We start from the raw sequence: 26,920 nt of genomic DNA, 5'->3' as shown, positions 1-26,920 counted from the left end.
TAGCCTTAGCCAGCAGTTTCAAATTTCCTTCCAATGTCGCTCTGCTCTGGCCCCCGGAAGACAATTGACTATGGTTGCTGGTGTCGCTAACTTCACATTTCTCAAAACAGAGTTGCCAATAACCAGAGTTTGATCCTCGGCGGGTGTGTCGCCGAGTGGGGAAAAACGGTTAGAAATGTGAACGGGTTGGCGGTGTACACGGGGCTTCTGCTTAGGGCTACGCTTCCTCCTCACAGTCACCCAGTCGTCCTGCTTTCCCGGCTGCTCTGGATCTGCCAGAGGGAAACTAACGGCGGCTAAGCTACCTTGGTCCGCAACGACTACAGGGGCCTGGCTAGCTGTAGAATTTTCCACGGTGCGGAGCCGAGTCTCCAATTCGCCCAGCCTGGCCTCCAAAGCTACGAATAAGCTACACTTATTACAAGTACCATTACTACTAAAGGAGGCCGAGGAATAACTAAACATTTCACACCCAGAGCAGAAAAAGTGCGGGAGAGACAGGAAAGCCGCCATGCTAAACCGGCTAAGAGCTAGTAGCTGCGCTAAGCTAGCGGAATTCCTAAAAACACGCAAAAAGTGAAGAATGTGTAAATAAGTTAGAGGTGATTCAGCAGAGGGAGTGCTTTAGTTAAGGACGTGAAGATTACCTGTGAAACAAATCGTTATCTAGGTAACTAGATCAATCTAACTGCGCAAATTAAACAGCTAACAGATACAGCAAAACACTGCTGTGCTCCGGAACAGGAAGTGATACAATACTGCAGTGAGTCTACATTAATAAAAACTAATTTACATTGTTGTGTAATTTCATGTAGCCTAAATTCATTCAAGCCACAATGGTCTTTTATTTTTCAATGAAAGAAAGTCTAGATTAATGAAAGAATAAAGGCACATAATCTTTTCTGAAATTCTGTTTGAACAGCACAATGTTTATTTTCCAGAGAGAGAGAAAAAAAATTCTTACCATTCGCTTTTTCCCGTTTATCTTTCAGATGTGTTCATGAAGCCAGCAACAATTCCACAGATTCCTGTCCTTATCACACTTTTTCAAACCGTCTTTCTCGCCATCTTCGCTCTGTCTGATGTCGCTCCGTAACATAGACATGTTGCAAAATTCTTCTTTTAAGAACTTGAAAGTTCTAAAAGTTTGCGATGTCCACATGCTACTTTTAGCTAAGCTTCACACAGGAGCCACACAGTGTCACCGCAGCAACCAACCAGTCCCGCTTTACGACAACTGTCGTAACAGCAAGGCTTTGAGTGGCTTTTATTCTCCTCGAAACTCCGCGGATCCGAGGAAATCGATTTGTATCTGTAACACACAGATCAGTGTTATAAAACTTGCATGATGTCGTAAAAAAAAAAAAAGAACACTTCGCGATAAGCATTTTAAAAACTCAGTAACAATCACAATTAAAGAGTACAACACTAACACCCCCGCCCCCCTCCCCATGATGAAATCCGCGGAATTCCCTGTTTTTATTATTATAATATGTAAATATTTAAATATACCTAAATAAACCTCTGTAATGATTTGCAACACACAAGCTTGACATTTTTAATATAAGTAATAATAATCACAGACCTCATGAGGGCCGGACAGAGACATGCAAAGGGCCGCATGTGGGCCCCCGGGCCGCAGTTTGCCCAGGTCTGCTGTAGCGGAACATGAGACTGTTTTTAACAGGGTACATTCATGACTGAATGATGTGCACACACAGTGGCAGCTCCTTCACTCAGTGTGATTTTACCATGACTGCACTGAAATTAAAGCAGTTGTCACATTAAATACAAGTCATCATGACATGAAATCACACTTATATAAACTCTGTAATTAATCCATGGTTTACATGCATTCCAAATCATAGAGGGGCAGACTGTACAGATCATGAATCAACTGTGATCCGTTGCACAACTAGTTACAGTACATATATGTACGTATCTAATATAATGTGTGCACAGACAACAAAAATGACAATGAAAATGCACTTGAAGCTGGACAACGTATTATCTCAGGAAATATTATGATAAACAATATCATGATATTATCAATGTTGTTTCAGTGGCATAAAATGCCATTGATATAATTATAATTTAGCATAATAAAAATGCAAGTACATCCTTTCATAGAGCAATAAGCTTTTAATTATCAAGAATATTCAACAATGGAATTGAAACGTGGAAAAAATAAATAAAATATCCTAAATCAGTGATACATATTTCAAAAGGGTGGTATGAGCTAATGGTCCCTCAGTGTCTGAGCTAATGGACCAATTTCTCCATATGATGGGGCCTTTCTCAGACATCACTGGGACGGCATTTATTTATTTATTTATTCATTGGGGGAGGTAGAAGCGATTGCATTTTATTTTGGGATACACTTTGTATACGAGGGCTGTCCATAAAGTATAGGTCCTTTTTATTTTTCAAAACTATATGGATTTCATTCATATGTTTTTACGTCAGACATGCTTGAACCCTCGTGCGCTGCGTGAGTTTTTCACATGCCTGTCGGTGAGTCATTCCGCCTGTGAGCACTCCTTGTGGGAGGAGTCGTCCAGCCCCTCGTCGGAATTCCTTTGTCTGAGAAGTTGCTGAGAGACTGGCGCTTTGTTTGATCAAAATTTTTTCTAAACCTGTGAGACACATCGAAGTGGACACGGTTAGAAAAATTAAGCTGGTTTTCTGTGAAAACTTTAACGGCTGATGAGAGATTTTGAGGTGATACTGTCGCTTTAAGGACTTCCCACGGAGCGAGACGTTGTGCAGCACTCCCAGGCGCCGTTTCAGCCTGTTCAACCTGAAAACCTCCACATTTCAGGCTCTATTGATCCAGGACGTCGTGAGAGAACAGAGAAGTTTCAGAAGAAGTCAGCATTTTATCCGGATATTCCACTGTTAAAGGAGATTTTTTTAATGAAAGACGTGTGGATGGGTCAGCGCGTCGGGATGCAGCCGGCGCGGTGCAGCGGCACAGGAAAAACACCTCCGTGTTGATAACCATTTGTAAAATCCAGGCGGCTTTTGATGGCTTTCAGTGGAGTGAGTATATGAGAAATTGTTTAACAGCTGGACATGTTCCAACTTGTCCTTAAGGCTTCCATGGAGGTGTTTTTCCTGTGGCGGAGCGTCGCGGTGGCTGCAAGCCGACGTCACCGACAGGCGTGGAAAAATTCACGCATGCGCATGAGTGTTCAAGCATGTCTGACGTAAAAACATATGAATGAAATCCATATAGTTTTTTAAAAAAATAAAAGGACCTATACTTTATGGACAGCCCTCGTATATGGTTGGAAAGTACTTCACAAATGTTTTGTTGTTGTTTTCTTTTTTGTTCCATTTTCATCCACACAACTATAAAATTTTAAATACACTGCAAGATTTTTTTGACAAGCTCTCCCACAGTAAGTTATGAGTATTCAGCTTCATTCCTAATAGCAGAACTCGCTCCAGCTACAGACACACTGTGACTGTCAGAACTGGTACCAGATCGAGAGCCAACTGTTGTTCATGTCCAATAAAACAAAATTTTTTTACATAAAATTCTATTCTATTAACAACAAGCACATTGCTTTATATTGTCCGACATCATTCAATCCCTCTCCCAAGATAGGGGCCAAATCTACCGTTACTGGTAGTCATCATTAATCTTAATATAACGGATGAGTGGATCCTTGTCATTTGATTGGTGCTTTGTATGTCACATGACATGGATTAATTCATCCCATTTGTGTTGCATTGCATTTACAGTGCGGCTTGGTTGCATTTAGAGTGCAAATTTGGTTCCATACATTTGGTACCATTACACTCTGCATGCACGCGCACATAACACGCGTGCGCAAACACACACAAAACAAATCCACTGCGCTGTCTGGAGGCTGTTAGCAGGGAGAAAGAAAAGCTGGACTCATTTCTGACGTAATTTTTTTTTCACTGCACTGAGGACGCACAGTCTTTTTTTGGTAGTCCATGCATAAGTGCAGACCAGGTTCCACGTGTGCGCGCTGGGGACAACGACTCTGCCAAGACATAATGTGATTAAGCTAACTGACGTTGCTAGTTCTCGCTCTCTCTCACACACACACACACACCAAATTTATTGTGCTGTCTGGAGGCTGTTAGCAAGTAGAAAGAAAAGCTGGACTCATTTCTGACGTGATTTTTTTTTTCACTGCACTGAGGACGTACACAGTCAACCGAACCGGTTGCGTGTGTGTAGGCATGCGTGTGGGGGACAATGATTTGACTGAGCTAACTGACGGTGCCACACACGCACGCACACACACACACACACACACACACTCATAAAATCCACTCAGCTGTAAGCCATCTGGATGCATGAAGCGCTGTTCACATGAAACGCTGATGTCATTTTTGGGTGGACTGAGGAACTACACAAAGTCTTTTTTTTTTTTATGGAAGTCCAAAGTCAGTGCACAGCATCACTGGACTACACGTTACAGTGGAACACCAAAATGTAAGTCCCTTTTCTGTTGTTTATAAATTAATAAAATATCAAATGACAGGGATCTATTTTTAACTGTTATATAAAACAAATAATGAATGTATTTACATTCTTTCAATGGAACTAATATTTAATTCGGTGAAAGCTGGAACATACCATTCAACAAGGCTTTGCCTCATTGAATGGTATGTTCCTGCTTTCACCTCAGAAATATTCGTACCATTGAACTCATAAACATTCATGATTTGTGTACTATGCCCACCCATTCTGCAGTTGTTCAAATGACTTTTGCTACACATTTCACTGGGATATGTGGTGCAAAAGTGCAAAAGTGTCAAATTTGACATTTGTAGGTGACGAAACATCATTTGAGACTCGCACAAACAGTTTAGTCCATGGGCCAAGCAGGTATTCGGTACCACTGAAGGTGACCAAACAACACTTAGAATCTAGCCTCAGTGTACCATGGCCCACATAAAAATGTATGATTACCATCCCAGGGTGGTAGCCAGCTAGGGGTCAATGAAGAATTACAGAGAGGTCAAAATATAAAAATGCTCCAATCATGTTGTCTGATCATAACGATTCCAAAAAGGTATAGTTGCACCATCTGTGACGGAATGTTATGGGGTAAAAACAACAAAAATGGTGACAAAGGTCAGTTACAGTTTGTACAGGGGTTAAAAGTTAAAGTTGCTCCAATTTCAGTAAAAAAAAAAAAACGATGCAAATTATTGTTTGGGTTGATAAGGTTCTAATAAGGAATAGTTTGCACCATTTGTCATGCTTAGTTATCACGTTACATTACCTGTCATTGAATTCAATGGACCTCGACCTTGTTTGACCTTTACTTTGGAGACCAAACATTCAACACAATAAAAACTATTCAATTTATTAATCCTTTTATTTCAAATAATTAGCATCTTTTACTGAAACTGGAGCAACTTTAACTTTTCTTTCTCACAACAAGACAGGAGCCCCAGTTAGTGACTTCAATCCGCACAAAAGTGACTCACAATTTACATATTTTATGGCTCTGAGAGGGGTTAAGAAGCGGATTTGCCGCTTCTGAAAGGCAGCGTAGTAAAGAACCGAAGCAGCGAAACGGAACAGTACTTCATTGCTTCAGACTTCACAACGATTTTGATATACAAGTGTGACTACTCCATGCAACTACAAATTCCAATGTAACAGGTGCTCATCTTATTTTTTGCACCATATTAAGTGAAATAACTGTAGCCAAACTTTGTGCACGAGTTTCTGAAGTTGTGATTTGTGGAATAGGATTTATGCACCTGCAATGAAGAGTTTGAGCAGGTATAACTTATGTTGTAGATAAATGTCTGTGACTTCAAACTTACAGATACGCCTGTGACTTATTTTTTCTCAAATTACAAATTCCACTGTCGCAGGTGCTCGCAAAGGTTGCACCATAATTAATTCCATACATTTTTTCCCATATGATGGGCCAGTCTCAGACATTGCTGGGACTATGTAAAGAGGAATAAAATAAAAATAAATAACAAGATTTGGTATATAATTTTTATCTCTTGTAAAAAACACAACTTGAGCCAATTTAATCAATCTAAACATTTCCTATACACTCTTAGTCCAATTAACGGTCACATGGGGGGGGGGGGGCAGGATGCCAGTCTATTGTAGGGCTGATCCAATTTAATTTAAAGTTAAATATGATGCAAATTTCATTATTTTGTGTTACATTTAATGCTATGCATAGGTCATAAATAATGTTTAAAAGGTTAAATCTCATTAATAATGAATGGATATAACATTTGCTCTAGTGTACAGTAGCTTTAATCTCGTGAGGCAGAGAGGAGAAAGAGAGCTAAGCTCTGTTCAGCACAGGAGCACCATGAAACAAAACATATATGTATACTTTCTTTTTCATTAAACACTTTTAAAGTGGATTACATCTCTTGTCATTCATGTGGGATGAATTTACTGTACAAGGCGTCAATGTTTTTTTGTTTATGTATGTTGTGCCAGAACCCCTTCATACTGTTAGGTTTGTTTGATTTTGTGCAAATGACAATCTGATAAAACTTTAGTCTGTGTAGATTTCAAATCATCCTAGGTAGTGTTGATATTTGGCAATCATCCCATCAGTGAACTCTGACAGCTTTTCATGTAAAACATCAACTTTTGCAATTAGTTTGGTATCCACCAACCTCCAAGCCTTTATGGATGACCTAATCATAACAACAGCATCTCATGTACAGGCAAGATGGATCCTGAAGGCACCTGATGATGTAGCAGCATGGGTGAGAATGAAGTTCAACCCACAGAAGTCAAGAAACATGGAGATCAGAAATGGGAAAGTGGCCAGCAAGTTCCACATACAATCAATTGAAGAACACCCAATAAAACGTTTGGGGAAGTGGTTTGATGCCTCTCTGATGAACAGAAATCACACTTTGGGATGAAGAAGCAGGTACCCAACTGCCTAGGAAAGATTAAGGCATCAGGCCTACCAGCAAAGTTCAAGGCCTGGCTCTACCAGCATGATCCGCTGCCAAGACTGATATAGTTACTGACGATATATAAAGTACTCATTATATCAGAAAAAGCAGTGGAGACACTGCAGAGACGAGTGAGCAAACACCTTAGTCGGCACCTCGGACTTCCACTGAGCTTTACATCAGTAGGGTTGTACATCAGGTCTGGGCAGTTATAGCTACCTCTTTCATTAGTAGGGATGGGTATCGAGAACCGGTTCCTTTCGGGTATCGTTAAGAAATGATTCGATCCACCGACATCAATAAGCTTTGTGCTTAACGATTCTGTTATCGGCCCTTCAGAGTGGCCGTTGTTTTGGGGGGTGTTTGTCAGGAAAATGATCGTTTCTCTATTGATTATAGACCCTGCAGCGAGTCCGTAATAAACTTTTCTGCAGCGCGGCTTTGCTTTGAACCTTGAACCAATCGAAGCAGTGGTTCGCAGACTGAAGCAATGCTTCGATTATTCTTTCTTTCTTTCCCTTAATTTTCCCCTGCTAAAACCCTAAAGAGCATACGTCTGTGAGTATTATTTATCGTTTCTATGTTAAACCGACCTGTTATGGTTTTCTGAAACAGTTGATAGATGTATTTTATAACTTAAAAACGGGAGCGATGCTAACGCGTTAGCATGTCTATGGCATTTTCAATGTTAAAAGTTAGCATTAAGCAATTGCAGCTGTCATCATGTTCGGGTGCATTTGTTTTCAAATTGTAATATTTCTTAAATTTATTTTTGTTTATATATTAGTAATCTAATGATTATTATATACAATTTTAGAGAAAGAGACGAAAAGAACCTGAATAGAAACACAACAGAAAATATAAAAGCAACTAACAATGAATATAAATAAATAAATACATACATACAAAAATAAGTGTTTCCTGTGAACACCTAGTGACTCTTACACCTCCATTTCATCCCTGTCTTATTTAAGTTTAATGACAGTTTGTTTCGGTCAAACCATATTTTCAGTTTGTTAATTTCTTCAGTGATTTCCTCCAGAACTATCTGCCAAACTAGAAAACTGCTGCATCCTAGTAAGAGCATACTACTGGAATGAATCTAAATAAGGAAAGTTGGGTTTTTTTTCCCCTCACTAAATGGATGCTGCACTCACTCCAGTTTATCGTCTGGTAATTTTGGGTTTCAGGTTTTTTGTTTTTCACTACTTTCATCCCTGAATATGTCAATTGTGATTCACTTTTGTGCAGATTAAAGTTACTAAAGTGTGCCTCCTGTCTTGTTGCGAGAAAGAAACGAGAATCGTCCTCCGTTCTGTTCACACAGCTCCAAACTTTGCGCGGCTCTCTGACAAGTCAAGTTAGAACGATAGAATCATCTGAATTAATAACTTCAAAGCGAAACACTGTTTTGTTTATTTTTATTTATGTCCAGAGATCAAGGATACAGTGACCAGTTTCATATTTATTTACTTTAAGACTCAATGAAATACATAGAAAACCTGTAAAGTCTAATTTTAGTACAAAATTCACAAGAGGTATCAATAAGGGAATCGATAAGGAATCGGATTGATAAGCAGAATCGATAATGGCATCGATATCGATAAAATCTTATCAATACCCATCCCTATTCATTAGAGGTTGAAGAGTTCAAGGGGCAAAATGCAGGGCCTTCATAATGTTCAGAGACTCCAGTGATGAGAACGTCAGCAAAGCAGGTGTCATAACAAGCTCAGGATGTAAGGGCGCGAAACATGCAGTGACACAAGCAGAAAGCATGCTGAAAAACCCCGTAACAACAAACCCCCCCCCCCCCCCCCCCAGCACCACCTACTCATTTCAAACTGCCACCTATTATGTAATTTGTGAAACACCCTATCTTTCCAGCATAAACTAAGATGCACAAACTGTCATCGATTAAGCCAAACCAAAGAAATATCTTTGCAGAGTTTGCGAGATTTCATTCTTTTTTCTACCTGTTCAGTGGCTTTAAACATGCTCTAGGCCAGTAGTTTATCTAAACTCTTTTTACACTCATTTGCATCAACTGATTACATATTGCCTCCATCAACCAACAAAGGAGACTATCTGTTATATCTTTGTGCACAACACACCTCAAAAAGCAGAGGAAATTAAACTTAAAATGAAATCAAAACATGTCACCCTACTTTTTTTTTTGTTTGGTTTAAACAAACTTACACGGCCATCACACCTTGAGCGTCAACCACAAACAGACCTCAAAAAAGATATTTAAGCTATTTTTTGAGTTTTTAGCAAAATGCTCTGAGTTGATTCAACTTCCCCTGGTCAGCATTAATGAATGCTTAGGACCTTTAATATGGAATGTGAGGATGGAAGGAGTGCAACTTTTCTTTGTATTTGACTGTAAAATCAGCTATATAAAAAAATGGCGAAGAAAAAAACACCAAAATGGAATATATTGCTGCAAAGTGAAAACCAATGTAACTTGTACAGAATTATTTCAACACAGGAATGATGTTGATAAAAATCTGGTACTTTGTCAAGAGGGCCTTGCAGAGTAAAAAGTAATTTTTCAGCTTTCTATCATGCAGATGCATTGCTCTGCAAAAATTAACTGATTGTAGAATTGTTCAATCTTTCCAAATAGAGCTATCAAAGTTATCTGGTGAAAATCCCTGTTGCTTTTTTAAAAAAAAAATTAAAGATTTTTTTTCAATATTGTGCAGCCTTGCAAGATAGCAAAATGTAAATAAAAGGATGATGAAATTTTGTGGAGAAATTAAGTAAGTGATGATTCAAAATCTTTATTTCCTTGTTTTCTGATTGGTCATAACACATGCCATGGACTGGAGGATTATAAATAGTAGAAAGTCCCTTCGGCTGCTCCCTTGTTTGCACTCAGGGTCGCCACAGCAAATCCAAGATGGATCTGCATGTTGAATTGGCACAGGTTTTATGCCGGATGCCCTTCCTGACGCAACTCCACATTACATGGAGAAATGTGGCAGGGGTGGGATTTGAACCCAGCAACTTCTGCACTGAAACCAAGCGCATTAACCACTTAGGAGGATTATAAATAGCGAAATAAAAAATGTGAGAGTGGGCTGGGTTTACGTTAAAGTTTTCAGGGCTAGACATCTACCCGATGCGCCTCATCACAACCTCAACATATATAGACTTGGGCCCAAAACTCTCAAATACCCTATTTCTGCCCCCTCTCCTCAGGTGGCAAAGCCAATGGTTACCCATATTATCCAGGAGATGTGCATTCTGAATGCACTTTCTAGTGTTTCACGCATCTTTCTCAATGCAACTATTAAGATCGCTTTCCCTGATTTTCCTTACTTTAGATGAAATATTCATTTCAACAATCATAGATTAGTCCAGGATGAAAATGATCTTTAGCTGCAGCCTTAGTTGTTTGAAATCAAAGCTGATACAAGGAGACACCTTGACAATAGTATTTTTAAATATACATACACACACACATATAAATGTCAAACTGAGTTCTTAATTTGGAGGGTGCACTGCAGGTCCTGACTGCACCAAGCATGGTTTGGTTCAATGCAGGGGGGAAGGGAGGCGTGGAAGGAGGGGTGGCAAAGAGGATCATTCAGGAGGAGCAGAATGCGGCTCAGCATTATGGCGCAATACGTAAACGGACGAAATCTTGCGAGAAAACACTATCAACAGGATTATTAGGTTATTGTCAATTATTGCGCATATCACATTACATGCAAAACAGATGATGCACAAAGCAGCAGCGCCATCCGTCTTTCTAGAAAGCAAAAACATTAAGTAGCCAATCTGGTTTTCTGTCTTAAGTGCAAAATTAACACCTTTTTTTTTTTTTTACACAAGCCTCCCATCTCCACCACGCCCACTGTCCATTCAAAGGTAAACACCGCAGAACCTCCATCCAAGCATCAAGGTTTAAAATATAAATATTTATCGTCATCATAACGGACACCTCTGACATTAGGTAATTCAGACACCCACGCTGAGCAATTAACAGTCCCTGTCCCTGGGAATCATTCAAAACTGCCATAATAGGAAAATGATGCTAATCCAGATTAAGCGTTAGCTATTTCTCCCGTGTGAAAATTGAAGTTAGAATATTAGATGACTCAAAATACGACTAAGATGTACATGATAATATGTGAATTGGTTAGCTGGAATCATTTGATGCTTATTTCCCGAATAAAAGATGTTTGACTGACGTTAGCTTCGAGGCTAACTAATCATGCAGGACCCTCTTAACGACAGCTTCTTTCTACTCACCATTATTCCGTTAAATGTTCAGGCAGGTAGCAGAAGACAAAACGCCAATTATTGTACTTGTACAGAGCGTAGTTATTAGCTTGTCAGTTAAAAACCGGCGACGTTACAACCTTTGCTACTCGCTCGAAACCTAAAAATCCAGTGATACGACCACCGGTGTGCTGTGCCCCGTTTCGTGTATGTGTATCCCTCCGCGGTTGCATCTCTGGATCTCGTCGTCGTGTTCCCTGAAAATGGACTCTGAACGTTTTAATAGGTGAAATCACATCGTTTCTACTGGGGAGGACATTAACGGAAGTAATTTTGCCATATAAGACTAAAACCAGGGCCATGTTGCACTATTTAAAGGAGCGCGCATGGATATTGCGGATGGTTCTCTCTTCCATCTCGAGCAGGGCAAGCTGGAAGAAGCTCACTGACCACAAAAAATGCGCCATATGCATTTTTTTTTTAATTCATCATTTTTAAAACCTCATTTTCTTGTAACTTTGCATCTCCCCCTCCACTCAGAAAATCTGAAATTCTTTGATGTATACTCTTATTGCATTGTCTGATATTATTATTTGATAACTAAAATGACACTCAGAGTGCATACCCCCAAACTTCACTGTTGCATTTTTCACCAAACGGTTTTTATTACAGACTGACAAGACCTTTTTGAAGCTCAAAAAGTGCAGCTCTGGGTGTTGCCATGTTAGGAGTGCTTATCCTGCATTCCATTAACCTTGGAAGTTGTAAAATGCAACTGGGAATGACGTCAGAGTTGCGATTTGCAATTTCTACCGGGTTAGGAAATATTTGTGGCACTAAATGGGCTGCATTAATATAGCACTGTTCAGTCTGAATTAGATGCTCAATGCACTTTACAGTGATGCCTCACATTCATCCACACCGGGGTGCTGCCATGCAAGGCGCTCACTACACACCGGGAGCAACTCAGGGATTAAGGACCTTGCCCAAGGGCCCTTAGTGATTGTCTGGTCTGACAGACAATCGCAAGTACAAACAGCCAAGATGAGTTTCCTCCGCAGGGTGGCTGGGCGCTCCCTTAGAGATAAGGTGAGGAGCTCGGTCACTCGGGAGGAGCTCGGAGTCGAGCCGCTGCTCCTCCACATCGAAAGGAGCCAGCTGAGGTGGCTTGGGCATCTTTTCCGGATGTCCCTGGACGCCTCGCTGGAGAGGTGTTCCGGGCACGTCCCATTGGGAGGAGGCCCCGGGGAAGACCCAGGACACGCTGGAGGGACTACGTCTCTCGGCTGGCTTGGGAACGCCTCGGGGTTCCCCCAAAGGAGCTGGGGGAGGTGTGTGTGGATCGGGAGGTCTGGGCGGCTTTGCTTGAACTGCTGCCCCCGCGACCCGACTCCAGATAAAGAGGAAGAAAATGGATGGATGGATGGATGGATGGTCTGACAGGGGTTTGAACTGATGATCCTCTGGTCTCAAGCCCAACACTTCACCACTAGATCACCTTCCTTTTGTTTATAAACAACACAAAACTCAGAATTTCACACAAAACATATTGCAGCAACGTGTCCAAAGAGAGCGAACTGATTAAAATGGACACCAAAAAGACAAAAGAGCAAAAAAAAAAAAAAACAGCGAGAGAGTGAGAGAGTAAATTTTCATAACAGTTGCTGCTTGGAGCAGCCATGTTGGATTGTGAGCTCGAAGTATGTGAGGATTGAATGAGCTGAAAAGTTGGAATTTCAACTTCAAGGAACATTCCTGGTGATGGTGGTGGTGATGGTGGTGATGGTGGTGGGGGGGGGGGGGGGCAATGGGAGGGGTTAATTGGGTTCATTCCAACCATCAACTACAAATGGAATGCCCCATATCTCATTTATCAAACAAGCTATAACAAGCAGGCTCACTTAGGTTTGGATATTTTTCGAAACATATTTGGGCACTTGGAGGTGGTTTTCATAACAATGCTGGACTGCAGTAAAACAGAAAATAGAACACTGCAGTAGTCCAATCTAGAAGAGATAAATGCATGGATCAGGGTCTCAGCATCAGCCATAGACAGGATTAGATGAATCTTCACTATATTTTGCAGGTGGAAGAAAGCAGGCCTCGTAATATTTCTAATGTGGAGGTCAAAGGACAATGTAGGATCAAAAAATTACCCCAAGGTCACCTTGTCAGTGTGATGTATGACACACGAGCCTGCTCTAAGCCTTAACTGGTCAAATTGATGCCAATGTCTCACTGGACCAAGAATCATCATTTCAGTCTTATCAGAGTTTAAAAGTAGGAAGTTTCTAGACATCCAACTTCTCACTGATGCAAGGCAATCTTCTAAGGATTTTATGTGAACGAGATTACCAGCAGTTATTGGCATGTATAACTGAGTATCATCTGCATAGCAGTAAAAGGTAATCCCAAAACGCCGCAATATGTGCCCAAGGGGTGCTATATAAAGGGAGAAAAGCAGGGGGCCTAAGACAGACCCCTGTGGAACCACAAATTTCATGTCACTTAGGTTAGAGGTAGTGTTACTGTACAAAACACAGTGAGAACGACTGGTGAAGTATGACATCAGCCATGCAAGGGCACTCCCAGTAATCCCAAAATGATTTTCCAGCCTATGAAGTAGAATATGATGATCCACTGTATCAAATGCAGCACTGAGATCTAACAGCACCAGAACCGTAGTGGTGTCCGAATCCATTGTAAGCAGAAGATCATTCACCACTTTAGTGAGAGCCGTCTCTGTGGAATGATATTTTCAAAAAGCAGACTGCAGTGGCTCAAAGAGATTATTCTCAGTAAGATAGTCTATGAGCTGCCGTGACACCACTTTTTCCAGAATTTTAGAGAAATATGATAGATTTGATATCGGCCGATAGTTTTTCAATACACTAGGGTCAAGATTATGTTTCTTAAGTAATGGTTTAATCACTGCAGATTTGAAACATTTAGGAACAGATCCAGAAGTTAAAGAAAAATTAATAATTTCCAGCACAGTCGGCCCAAGAGTGGGCCACAGGTCCTTAAACAGTTTTGTTGGTATAGGATCAAATAAACAGGTTGTGCTTTTTGTTGACATTACGGGTTTTGTCAGCATGCCTAGTGAGATACTATAAAATTCTGTAAATCTAGGTAATACCTCAGTAGTGGCGCCCACCTCAATAGCAGGGTGTAGTGGCTGGGTTAAGGCATGCCGGGAAATGTTTAACCTGATGTCTTCTATTTTCTTCCCAAAGTAATCCAGGAAATCTTGTGCTGTAAAAGGAGAGCGAACTACAGGTGGTTGTCCATGCATAAGTGTTGCCACCGTGTCGAACAAGAACTTTGAGTTACACTTGTTTTTGTTGATCAAATCAGAGTAGTGGGTCCGCTTTGTAGCCAATAATGCATGCTTATAGTCTAAGATAGCATCACGCCACGCAAGGTGAAATACTTCTAATTTTGAATGATGCCATTTCCGTTCTAGACCTCTTGCTTTATGCTTGAGGTCACACAGATAATCATTGAACCATGGTGACTGTGATTTGGGGGAGCGCGGTTTTAACACAGGTGGTGCAATCATGTCGAGTGTCGTTTTGAGCACTGCAGTTTAAACTATCCACAAGTCTGTCTACTGACTGGGTATTTGGCAAATGTGAAGCTAAGACATCAGGCAGTCTAGCTTCGAGTTCAGTCTTATGCCCACTTTGGCATACAACTCATAGTGGTGGGTGAGGCGGCTGCAACCAGTGATGAATCTCAGGGTGCAATGGTACAGTGGGTTCAAGGACTGTAGATAACACGACATCGCCATAGTCCAATAGGGGTAGGAAGGTAGCTATCAGGAGCTTCCGAGCACCTAAGGAGAAGCATTACTTGTGTCTCTAGAGGAAACCTTAGTTTGGCGCTCAAGTGTTTAAAATGAACTTTAAACAACTTTCACTGTTGAGAAACCTATTGAGATGCGTTAAGTCAATCAATCAATCAATCAATCAATTTTTTTATATAGCGCCAAATCACAACAAACAGTTGCCCCAAGGCGCTTTATATTGTAAGGCAAGGCCATACAATAATTATGTAAAACCCCAACGGTCAAAACGACCCCCTGTGAGCAAGCACTTGGCTACAGTGGGAAGGAAAAACTCCCTTTTAACAGGAAGAAACCTCCAGCAGAACCAGGCTCAGGGAGGGGCAGTCTTCTGCTGGGACTGGTTGGGGCTGAGGGAGAGAACCAGGAAAAAGACATGCTGTGGAGGGGAGCAGAGATCGATCACTAATGATTAAATGCAGAGTGGTGCATACAGAGCAAAAAGAGAAAGAAACAGTGCATCATGGGAACCCCCCAGCAGTCTACGTCTATAGCAGCATAACTAAGGGATGGTTCAGGGTCACCTGATCCAGCCCTAACTATAAGCTTTAGCAAAAAGGAAAGTTTTAAGCCTAATCTTAAAAGTAGAGAGGGTGTCTGTCTCCCTGATCTGAATTGGGAGCTGGTTCCACAGGAGAGGAGCCTGAAAGCTGAAGGCTCTGCCTCCCATTCTACTCTTACAAACCCTAGGAACTACAAGTAAGCCTGCAGTCTGAGAGCGAAGCGCTCTATTGGGGTGATATGGTACTACGAGGTCCCTAAGATAAGATGGGACCTGATTATTCAAAACCTTATAAGTAAGAAGAAGTCACGTTAAGAATGTCAGGAATGTGCCAAGAATGATGCAAACATGACATTTGTAACGCGTCCTGCGTGTGTGTAAATGCAGCATTAGGTCGATGGTCAGTTGATATCAGGGGTTGATGTTGATTTGACAAAGAATTGACATTGTTTTACCCATTGTGATATTACTGAACATATTTGTAATAAAATGGTCAGATAGGACAGACACAGTACTGCAAAACAACTTGCAGCTACTGCTATATGCCCACCTTCATACACTTTTTTTTTTTTTTTTGACATCGTTCATTCTGCATTTAAATTGTTAAATAAATGTATATGCTGCATGATATGGTATTTTATGTGTGTGTGTGTGTGTGTGTATGTGTTTTGGTCCCTTGAAAACTGGAATTATGACTAAGCATGTGACTTGTGATGGTGCTGTAATCCTGTCTTTCTACAGCCAGAATGTTTCAAGTTAAATTTTTTTGACAGGTTTAAAGATGAAAGATTTTTCCCCACTGCTTTTATATATATATATATATATATATATATATATATATATATAATATATATATATATATATATATATATATTCAGAACTCCCTTCTGTCTGATCATTTCTTAATAACATTTACATTTACTCTGATGGACTACCCAGCAGTGGGGAATAAGTTTCATTACACTAGAAGTCTTTCAGAAAGCGCTGTAACTAGGTTTAAGGATATGTTTCCTTCTTTATGTTCTCTAATGCCATATACCAGCACAGTGCAGAGTAGCTACCTAAACTCTGTAAGTGAGATAGAGTATCTCGTCAATAGTTTTACATCCTCATTGAAGACAACTTTGGATGCTGTAGCTCCTCTGAAAAAGAGAGCTTTAAATCAGAAGTGCCTGACTTCGTGGTATAACTCACAAACTCGCAGCTTAAAGCAGATAACCCGTAAGTTGGAGAGGAAATGGCGTCTCACTAATTTAGAAGATCTTCACTTAGCCTGGAAAAAGAGTCTGTTGCTCTATAAAAAAGCCCTCCGTAAAGCTAGGACATCTTACTAATCATCACTAATTGAAGAAAATAAGAACAACCCCAGGTTTCTTTTCAGCACTGTAGCCAGGCTGACAAAGAGTCAGAGCTCTATTGAGCTGAGTATTCCATTAACTTTAACTAGTAATGACTTCATGACTTTCTTTGCTAATAAAATTTTAACTATTAGAGAAAAAATTACTCATAACCATCCCAAAGACGTATCGTTATCTTTGGCTGCTTTCAGTGATGCCGGTATTTGGTTAGACTCTTTCTCTCAGATTGTTCTGTCTTAGTTATTTTCATTAGTTACTTCATCCAAACCATCAACATGTCTATTAGACCCCATTCCTACCAGGCTGCTCAAGGAAGCCCTACCATTATTTAATGCTTCGATCTTAAATATGATCAATCTATCTTTATTAGTTGGCTATGTACCACAGGCTTTTAAGGTGGCAGTAATTAAACCATTACTTAAAAAGCCATCACTTGACCCAGCAATCTTAGCTAATTATAGGCCAATCTCCAACCTTCTTTTCTCTCAAAAATTCTTGAAAGGGTAGTTGTAAAACAGCTAACTGATCATCTGCAGAGGAATGGTCTATTTGAAGAGTTTCAGTCAGGTTTTAGAATTCATCATAGTACAGAAACAGCATTAGTGAAGGTTACAAATGATCTTCTTATGGCCTCAGACAGTGGACTCATCTCTGTGCTTGTTCTGTTAGACCTCAGTGCTGCTTTTGATACTGTTGACCATAAAATTTTATTACAGAGATTAGAGCATGCCGTAGGTATTAAAGGCACTGCGCTACGGTGGTTTGAATCATATTTATCTAATAGATTACAATTTGTTCATGTAAATGGGGAATCTTCTTCACAGACTAAGGTTAATTATGGAGTTCCACAAGGTTCTGTGCTAGGACCAATTTTATTCACTTTATACATGCTTCCCTTAGGCAGTATTATTAGACGGCATTGCTTAAATTTTCATTGTTACGCAGATGATACCCAGCTTTATCTATCCATGAAGCCAGAGGACACACACCAATTAGCTAAACTGCAGCATTGTCTTACAGACATAAAGACATGGATGACCTCTAATTTCCTGCTTTTAAATTCAGATAAAACTGAAGTTATTGTACTTGGCCCCACAAATCTTATAAACATGGTGTCTAACCAGATCCTTACTCTGGATGGCATTACCCCGACCTCTAGTAATACTGTGAGAAATCTTGGAGTCATTTTTGATCAGGATATGTCATTCAAAGCGCATATTAAACAAATATGTAAGACTGCTTTTTTGCATTTACGCAATATCTCTAAAATTAGAAAGGTCTTGTCTCAGAGTGATGCTGAAAAACTAATTCATGCATTTATTTCCTCTAGGCTGGACTATTGTAATTCATTATTATCAGGTTGTCCTAAAAGTTCCCTGAAAAGCCTTCAGTTAATTCAAAATGCTGCAGCTAGAGTACTGACGGGGACTAGAAGGAGAGAGCATATCTCACCCATATTGGCCTCTCTTCATTGGCTTCCTGTTAATTCTAGAATAGAATTTAAAATTCTTCTTCTTACTTATAAGGTTTTGAATAATCAGGTCCCTTCTTATCTTAGGGACCTCATAGTACCATATCACCCCAATAGAGCGCTTCGCTCTCAGACTGCAGGCTTACTTGTAGTTCCTAGGGTTTGTAAGAGTAGAATGGGAGGCAGAGCCTTCAGCTTTCAGGCTCCTCTCCTGTGGAACCAGCTCCCAATTCGGATCAGGGAGACAGACACCCTCTCTACTTTTAAGATTAGGCTTAAAACTTTCCTTTTGCTAAAGCTTATAGTTAGGGCTGGATCAGGTGACCCTGAACCATCCCTTAGTTATGTTGCTATAGACTTAGACTGCTACTGAGTGTTTCTTTCTCTTTTTGCTCTGTATGCACCACTCTGCATTTAATCATTAGTGATTGATCTCTGCTCCCCTCCACAGCATGTCTTTTTCCTGGTTCTCTCCCTCAGCCCCAACCAGTCCCAGCAGAAGACTGCCCCTCCCTGAGCCTGGTTCTGCTGGAGGTTTCTTCCTGTTAAAAGGGAGTTTTTCCTTCCCACTGTCGCCAAGTGCTTGCTCACGGGGGGTGGTTTTGACCGTTGGGGTTTTTACGTAATTATTGTATGGCCTTGCCTTACAATATAAAGCGCCTTGGGGCAACTGTTTGTTGTGATTTGGCGCTGTATAAATAAAATTGATTGAATTGATTGACTGACCAGGTCCTCCTGTGTAGTTCTGAGCTTACTCAGAATCAGCCTTACCCCACAAAGTGAGATCTTGCATGGAATCCCAGACCGAGGGAGATTGACAGTCATCTTGTGTTTCTTCCACTTTCTAATAAATAATCATAACAGTTGTTGTCTTCTACCAAGCTGCTTGCCTGTTGTCCTGTAGTCCATCCCAGCCTTGTGTAGGTCTACAGTTTTGTCCCTGGTGTCCTTAGACAGCAATTTGGTCTTGGCTATGGTGGACAGGTTGGAGTGTGATTCACTGAGTGTGTGAACAGGTGTCGTTTATACAGGTAACAAGTTCAAACAGTTGCAATTAATACAGGTAAAGAGTGCAGAATAAGAGGGCTTCTTAAAGAAAAATTAACAGGTCTGTGAGAGCCAGAATTCTTACTAGTTGGTAGGTGTTCAAATACTTATTTGCAGCAGTAACACACAAATAAATGATTAAAAAATCATACATTGTGATTTCCAGATTTTTTTTTTTTTAGATTGTCTCTCACAGTGGACATGCTAAGATGAAAATTTCAGACCCCTCCATGATTTCTAAGTGGGAGAACTTGCAAACTTGCAAAATCGCAGGGTGTTCAAATGCTTATTTTCCTCAGTGTTTATATAGATATATATATATATATATATATATATATATATATATATATATATATATATATATATATATATATATATATATATAAATAATGAATGTTTATGAGTTCAATGGTATGAATATTTCATGAGGTGAAAGCTGGAGCATACCATTCAACTGGGCTTCGCCTCATTGATTGGTATGTTCCAGCTTTCACCGAATTAAATATTTGTACCATTGAAAGAATGTAAAAACATTTATTATTTGTTTTATATAACGGCTAAAATAGATCAGTGTCATTTGATATTTTATTAATTCATAAACAACAGTGACATGTAGTCCAGTGATGCTGTGCACTGACTTCGGACTTCCATAAAAAAAGACTTTGTGTAGTTCCTCAGTCCAGCCGAAAATCACATCAGCGTTTCATGTGAGCAGCTCTTCATGCATCCAGATGGCTTACAACGGAGTGGATTTTGTGTATGTGCGTGTGTGTATCTTGCAAGAATTAGCAGTGTCAGTTAGCTCAAATTATGTCTCAGGAGAGTCGTGTCCCCCCACCCACGCACGCACACACACATGGTCGGCGCTTGTGTGTGCGTGAACAACAAAAATAAGACTGTATATGTCCTCAGTGCAGCGGAAAAAAAAAAATCACATCAGAAATGAGTCCAGCTTTTGTTTTTAACAACCTCCAGGCAGGACAGTGGATTGGTTTTGTGTGTGCATGCGTGTGCACGAGCATGCGTGGGCGCCCACGTACTCGTGCACGAGCATGTGTTTGCACGAGTGTGCACACACGTGCATGTTTGTGTGCGTGATCGTATGTGCACGTGAGAGTGCAATGGTACCAAACGTATGGAACCAAATTTGCACTCTAAATGGAACCAAGCCGGACTCTAAATGCAATGCACCACAAATGGGATGAATTAATCCATGTCATGTGACATACAAAGCACCAATCAAATGACAAGAAGCCACTCAGCTGTTTTTATATATACGTATATATATTTATCATCTTTCACAAAGACACCCAGTTGTCACCTTAGATCACCAGTTAGCATCCAAGTCTTAAGATCATACAGCAAAACAGGTAGCATCAGGACTCTAAAGACTTGGACCTTTGTTCTCCTGCAAACATATCAGCACTGTCAGCCACCTTTGGCCAGCGACCTTATGACTTCATAAGCTCTTGCCAGGTGCCTCTTGTTCTCATAGGCTGAGGACCCAGAGACTTCTATGTCAATGCCGAAAGTGTCCCTACAAATTCAACACTTTCACCACATAGAGATACACTTCTGATGGCTGAGTCCAGGAAGTTGTTAAAGGCCTGAATCTTTGGGCCCATCCATAAGGAGACAAGTTTTGTTGTGGCTGGCGTGCCTGGCTGGCTTTTGTTGGTCTTCTGTTTCTGTCTTTTGGTTTTCCTTCCAGGTGGTGTGCATTTGGGACTGAGTGGCTGTGTAGCTGAGTTACCAGGACCTCACCCTGATCACCTGAGGCTGATCAGGTGCGGCTCGTCAGGACTCACAGCTGTGGTGCATCTACACGGATTGGAACATGGTGGCATTTAAGTCTGGAGTACACAGTGTGTATTGGCCAGAGACTCGACCTTGTGACCAGACGGGTGAGATCGTCGTCTTGAGAGCCATCTCATCATCAGTGGATGCAGAGAACGTCCAGGTTTGATGCATGGTCTGTGAAAGAGGAGAGGGTGAGGTCTCACGCTCGTCAGCACACTTCCTGAGGTACGTTGGGTTTTGTGACTAACATTTGTACAGTCAGTAAATGTGGTGTCACACCTTATTATATTGAGCTGTTATGTTAGTCGTTTTAATCAGCTTCCACTGCAGTGAGTTTGTGAACAGAGTGTTCCATGCCTGCAGGGTGGGAAGCTGATTAGTAATTAAGCCAGGAAGTGTTTGCTGTTTATACACCTTTGAGCGGTCTCTCTGTGTGTAGAGTGTGGACTCACATGATGATTTCTTCATTCACAGATTCGGTTTGTCACGGCCACCTGGGGGGTGTCGGCGGGGTCCTTGGGTCCGAACAGGTTCTGGCTCCGGACCGTTAGTGCTGCTGGGAGCACACCGCAATTACCACCTCGCAGACCGCGCACTTATTTGTTTGTATATTTATCACATCACTGTTATGTTTATTAAACTCTGTTATCCTTTGTACCGTGCTCTGCTTATTTTATACTGGGTCCTTCAAACGCTGGTCGGTTCTCCGGGCTGCGTCCGACACATAACAGTAGTCTCTGGCCAAACATCACGGACCCAGCGGTAGCAGAGACGGTAACGCGCCGGGAAGGCGGCAGCAGACGTTCAGAAGTTATCCGGATCAGTTGCGGGTGCTCTCCGCCCGGATGGTGCGTGTTTGAGAACCCATTACTGAATACTGATTTGTGCTCTCTTGCAGCCGTGTTTCCTGTGTTTGTGCCTTATCCGTGGGTCATGGTGGAGTGTGACTGGCGACGGCTTCGCATCACGCTCCGACCGGATAAGAGGTTTAAACGGGAGCTGGAAGAGTGTGTCTGTAATGGGTGAACGCGCACGGCGTAGCTCTGTGGCACGGGTCGCTGAGCTTCCCGTGTTACAGTTGTAGCCCCGTTTCCCCGGATGAAGATAACTACTGCGTCTGTTGTGTCAGCTCCGGTGTTATTTAGTTGAAGGACATTTTTGGTTGTTTGTTACACACAGCTGCGCACAGAAAAGCAGCTTGAGTTTGTTTTCTCTGTTACCAAAGGGGGTTTTATTTTCAGCACTCTGGCTCCCTCTGTTGGTGACTGAGTCACATTACCGTTAAGCTCTTAAATTGGAACAGGTGTGTTCCATTGTTTGAGCTTAACGGTATACGTCACTTATTAGTTTTGTGTTGATTCATTTTGTGTGGGTGTTTTTTGAGTTGGTTTTTGTGTGGGATTTTTTTTTTTTTACACTATTAGTGTCTGGGGTCGTGTCCCTGCAGTCTGTTTGGAGCAAAGAAAAGGACCCAAGCAACTTTATGTTAGTCTGTTAGTCTTTCTTTTTATTTCTTTTAGTTTCACCTCCCAGGGTTGATGGGACGGTCCCCTGGGGGTGATGGGGGGGTAATTGGGTTGTTTTTTTCTTTTTTCTTTTTTTTTTTTGTTATGCCCTCTCTTCTCCTCTGACTCCAGCCGGGTGAGCCGTACGTGTCGGCGTTGCTGGAGTGGTGCAGTTTGGTTATGCTGGGTGTTTCCCAGGTAACCTCTGCACCTGGGAGGGGGGGGGGGTTCGGGGTGTTGTTTTTTTTTGTTGTTGTTTGTTGATTCCCTGTTCCACCTCCGGCTTCAGCATGCCTTTGAGCCGTCTGCCATCGGCGTGGCTGAGGTTTGGGGCAGTGGGATATACCCACAGCTGGTGGCTGGTTTGGAAGTCGGAGGAGTGGCGCCGTTTTGTGCCGTCTGCCATAACCGCTGTTCCACTCCTCCCGGTTGGCTTCTGGGGTATAGTCACGGTTGGTGACGCTGGACGTGCTTCCAGTTTCCACTGCGCCAAGGGGGTGGGGTTGGGGTTGTTTTGTTTGTATGTTTTTTTTCTTTCCTTTTGTTTTTCCCCCCAGTTTCTGCCCTCAGGGTGTGACTGTGGTGTCCTCTCGGGGGGAAAGGGCTGTGGGTCCATCTAGCCATAGACGGCCGGGGCTGGGTCCGTTGGTCATGAGGGGAGGCGTCTCCTGGGGTTGATGGAACGGTCCTCTGGGAGGCGCTGGGAGTCCCGGTGGGTGACCTTGGATCCCAGAGGGACCTCGGCTGTGGTTATTACTCCTGGAGCTGGCGGGATGTCCTCTGGGGGGTGTTGGTCCCTACATGTCGTCGGGGGGGGTTAGCATTTTTATTTGCAAGCTTAAGTTGGGTTGTTTTTCTTTTCTCCCCTTCCCGGGGTTGATTGGAACGGTCCTCTGGGGAGGGGGGGGGGGGGGTTTGGTTGTTGTGTTTGTCTTTTTTGTTTTATGACTAATCAGACTGTGAACATGGTTGGACAAAGGCTGACCGCACAGGTTTAAGAACCTCCTGGCCACACCTGTGCTAATTGACTGACAGAATTAAAGGCAAAGATGCAGCCAGAGGAGAAGACAGCAACCGTTCTGTTAAATGAAGATTCTGTTGGAAGATGAATGCAGATACAGTTTCCAGCCATGGTCCCTGGAGGGGGGTGTTTCTCCTGGGCCAGGTTTGTGTGGTCGCCGGGAGGCTTCCCGTGAGGGTGGGGTGCTGTTGTGGCTGGCGTGCCTGGCTGGCTTTTGTTGGTCTTCTGTTTCTGTCTTTTGGTTTTCCTTCCAGGTGGTGCGCATTTGGGACTGAGTGGCTGTGTAGCTGAGTTACCAGGACCTCACCCTGATCACCTGAGGCTGATCAGGTGCGGCTCGTCAGAACTCACAGTTGTGGTGCATCTACATGGATTGGAACATGGTGGCATTTAAGTCTGGAGTACACAGTGTGTATTGGCCAGAGACTCGACCTTGTGACCAGACGGGTGAGATCGTCGTCTTGAGAGCCATCTCATCATCAGTGGATGCAGAGAACGTCCATGTTTGATGCATGGTCTGTGAAAGAGGAGAGGGTGAGGTCTCATGCTCGTCAGCACACTTCCTGAGGTACGTTGGGTTTTGTGACTAACATTTGTACAGTCAGTAAATGTGGTGTCCCTCACACCTTATTATATTGAGCTGTTATGTTAGTCGTTTTAATCAGCTTCCACTGCAGTGAGTTTGTGAACAGAGTGTTCCATGCCTGCAGGGTGGGAAGCTGATTAGTAATTAAGCCAGGAAGTGTTTGCTGTTTGTACACCTTTGAGCGGTCTCTCTGTGTGTAGAGTGTGGACTCACATGATGATTTCTTCATTCACAGACTCGGTTTGTCGCGGCCACCTGGGGTTGTCGGCGGGGTCCTTGGGTCCGAACAGGTTCTGGCTCCGGACCGTTAGTGCTGCTGGGAGCACACCGCAATTACCACCTCGCAGACTGCGCACTTATTTGTTTGTATATTTATCACATCACTGTTATGTTTATTAAACTCTGTTATCCTTTGTACCGTGCTCTGCTTATTTTATACTGGGTCCTTCAAACGCTGGGCGGTTCTCCGGGCTGCGTCCGACACATAACAAGTTTAGGTGTATCTGCAATTTGTAGCGTATCAGCGTTTTGTCCAACACTACTTTTTGAAAATGGGTGTCAGAGTGGATACATCTCAAAATGCCACATTTGCGTGTGTACAACCAGTATGAAACTTTTGTGAAATAATGATGTCACAGCCCCTCCTTTCTAACCTCAGCCTTAACCCTGGCCACAAGATGTCATGTAACAACAACAAATGGTGCCTACAGATTGTGTCCATGCTACAGAAGCTACTGAGCTTGGGGTTCCTACAGCAAACTCTTCTACTCCTCTTCTACTACAAGTCGCAAGTGACCATGTCTTGTAGGTTAGTCAATTTATAATCGAGTGACTGGAAGCAGAAATTTGACTTCATCATCTTTGGTCCACACCAGCATCTCAGCTTTTACTCTTGCTTTAGCATTTGTGTTCGGCATCAAGTTTTATGTGCATGCTCCACGTCTTCTTCTCAGTTGTTGGAGGAGTGTTATAGCACCGCATACAGGCCTGGCATATATACTACAGCTTTTTCAGTCATTTCAGTGGTTTCGTGTGTACACAGATATTTAAGGTGCCGTATTTATGGAAAACCTTTGAAAATCACAAAGAAAAACATTGTATAGGGAAAGTTCTAGTTCCATGTGGACAAGGCATTAGTCTTGATCCAGGACAATCACAAACCCAGACACTCCGATTCCTTACTCAGCTTTTCAAGTGCTGTAATCAGAGTATCCATTGATTCCATAAAAATCTCAGCATTGTTTGTGAAGTCAACATCAGTAAACCTTTCCTAGTCCAATCATTTGTGTCAAATGTTTTGTGAAAATCAACATAGGCTGAAAAGAAGCACCGCCAATGTTCACACTGGCATTCTCGCAGGGAATGTAGTAGAATGTAGACAATAGTTGACTTCTTGGGCATGAAGCCACACTGTTCCGGTCACTAAGCAGCAAGTAGCTGGAACTGAAGCCTATTAAGAATAATCCTTGCAAGCACCTTCCTCAGCACAGAGAGCAGAGTAATACCCCATGTAGTTGTTACAATACACATGATCACCCTTTCCTTTCCAGATTGAGACAACAAATTCTTTCTTCTAATCTGTAAGAATGATACCTGTTTCCCAGATTGCAATGCCAGGAGAACAGCATCTCCATCCGCTTGGAGGAGCTTAGCTACAATGCCACAAATCCCTGGAGCGTTTCCTGCCCTCAGCTGTTTCACAGCCTTTGTGATCTCACCAAGGCTGTTCACCAAAGGTGGTTCACTATTGACTGGAGAATCAGACGTAAGAACCTTGTCGGCAGAAATATCTAGCACTCCAGCAGGAGGATCAACTGCTCTATGTAGCTTGCCCAATATCACAGAACAGTAGAGGCATCTGTCAGGACTGAACCAACTTCTGCCATAACTTCAGTGGGATGAGGTGTAGGTTTAGGGGAATAAAGTGCTTTGATTTCTCCGGAAGCAGGTCAAGGGTCACTAGACCACAGATGGTGTCTGACCTGATCATAGATTCCTCTAATTAATGCCTTCTTGTTCATTCCCAAGGCCATCACAGTCTACTTTCCTAGCTCTCTGTACACCCTAAGATTTCCATCATACTGTGCACTACAACTTTTCTGGAAGTTATTTAGAGTGGCTTCAGACATGAAACACCTCCTGCCACACTAGCAGGTCCAGTTGTCAGCAACTTTCAGGGTCCGATTGCAGAAGAACTCCTACAACCTATTCAGATCACCAGCTGTGTCCATATAAGTCTTCCGGGAAATTGGCATGCAAATTCCTGAGAAACAGTCTGATCTTAAAGTCTGGCCAGATTTTGGACACTAAGCATGTGAAACTTCAGCTGAATCCTCAGGGAAGCTACAAGAAGTCTGTGGTCTTAACTTCACAAACTAGGCATTTCTATATACCCTACAGTTCTGGTAGAAGTTTAACACAAGTATTGGTGATGACAAGCAGTTACATGCTGGGCTGCTAAACTGACTTCACAGGGACAAACTGGAAATACATCAATCCGTAAAGAAATGTGATTGGTAATCTGCTGTTAGTTATGTGTTGGCATAAACATAATCTTTCAAATCCAATGTCGTGTTTAAGTGTGATCCTGATGTTTGAGAATGTC

General features: G+C 42.0%; 1 protein-coding gene across 2 annotated transcripts in view; it reads right to left on the bottom strand.

Annotated features, from left to right (window-relative positions):
* Positions 1-11,399, bottom strand: part of calm3a (calmodulin 3a (phosphorylase kinase, delta)) — a 42,481-nt gene extending 31,082 nt beyond the window's left edge. Inside the window, exon 1 of one of the 2 annotated variants that reach the window (XM_034169235.1) lies at positions 11,209-11,399. In XM_034169235.1, the coding sequence (XP_034025126.1) occupies positions 11,209-11,211 (3 nt within the window). In that variant the 5' untranslated portion in view covers positions 11,212-11,399. The remainder of the gene's footprint in view (positions 1-11,208) is intronic. The other variant, XM_034169236.1, reaches the window with a different exon arrangement.
* Positions 11,400-26,920: the final 15,521 nt, after the last annotated feature.

Source organism: Thalassophryne amazonica, chromosome 4 (genome assembly GCF_902500255.1).
Source record: "Thalassophryne amazonica chromosome 4, fThaAma1.1, whole genome shotgun sequence".
Lineage (NCBI taxonomy): Eukaryota > Metazoa > Chordata > Actinopteri > Batrachoidiformes > Batrachoididae > Thalassophryne > Thalassophryne amazonica.
This window is presented reverse-complemented; position numbering and strand designations above follow the sequence as displayed.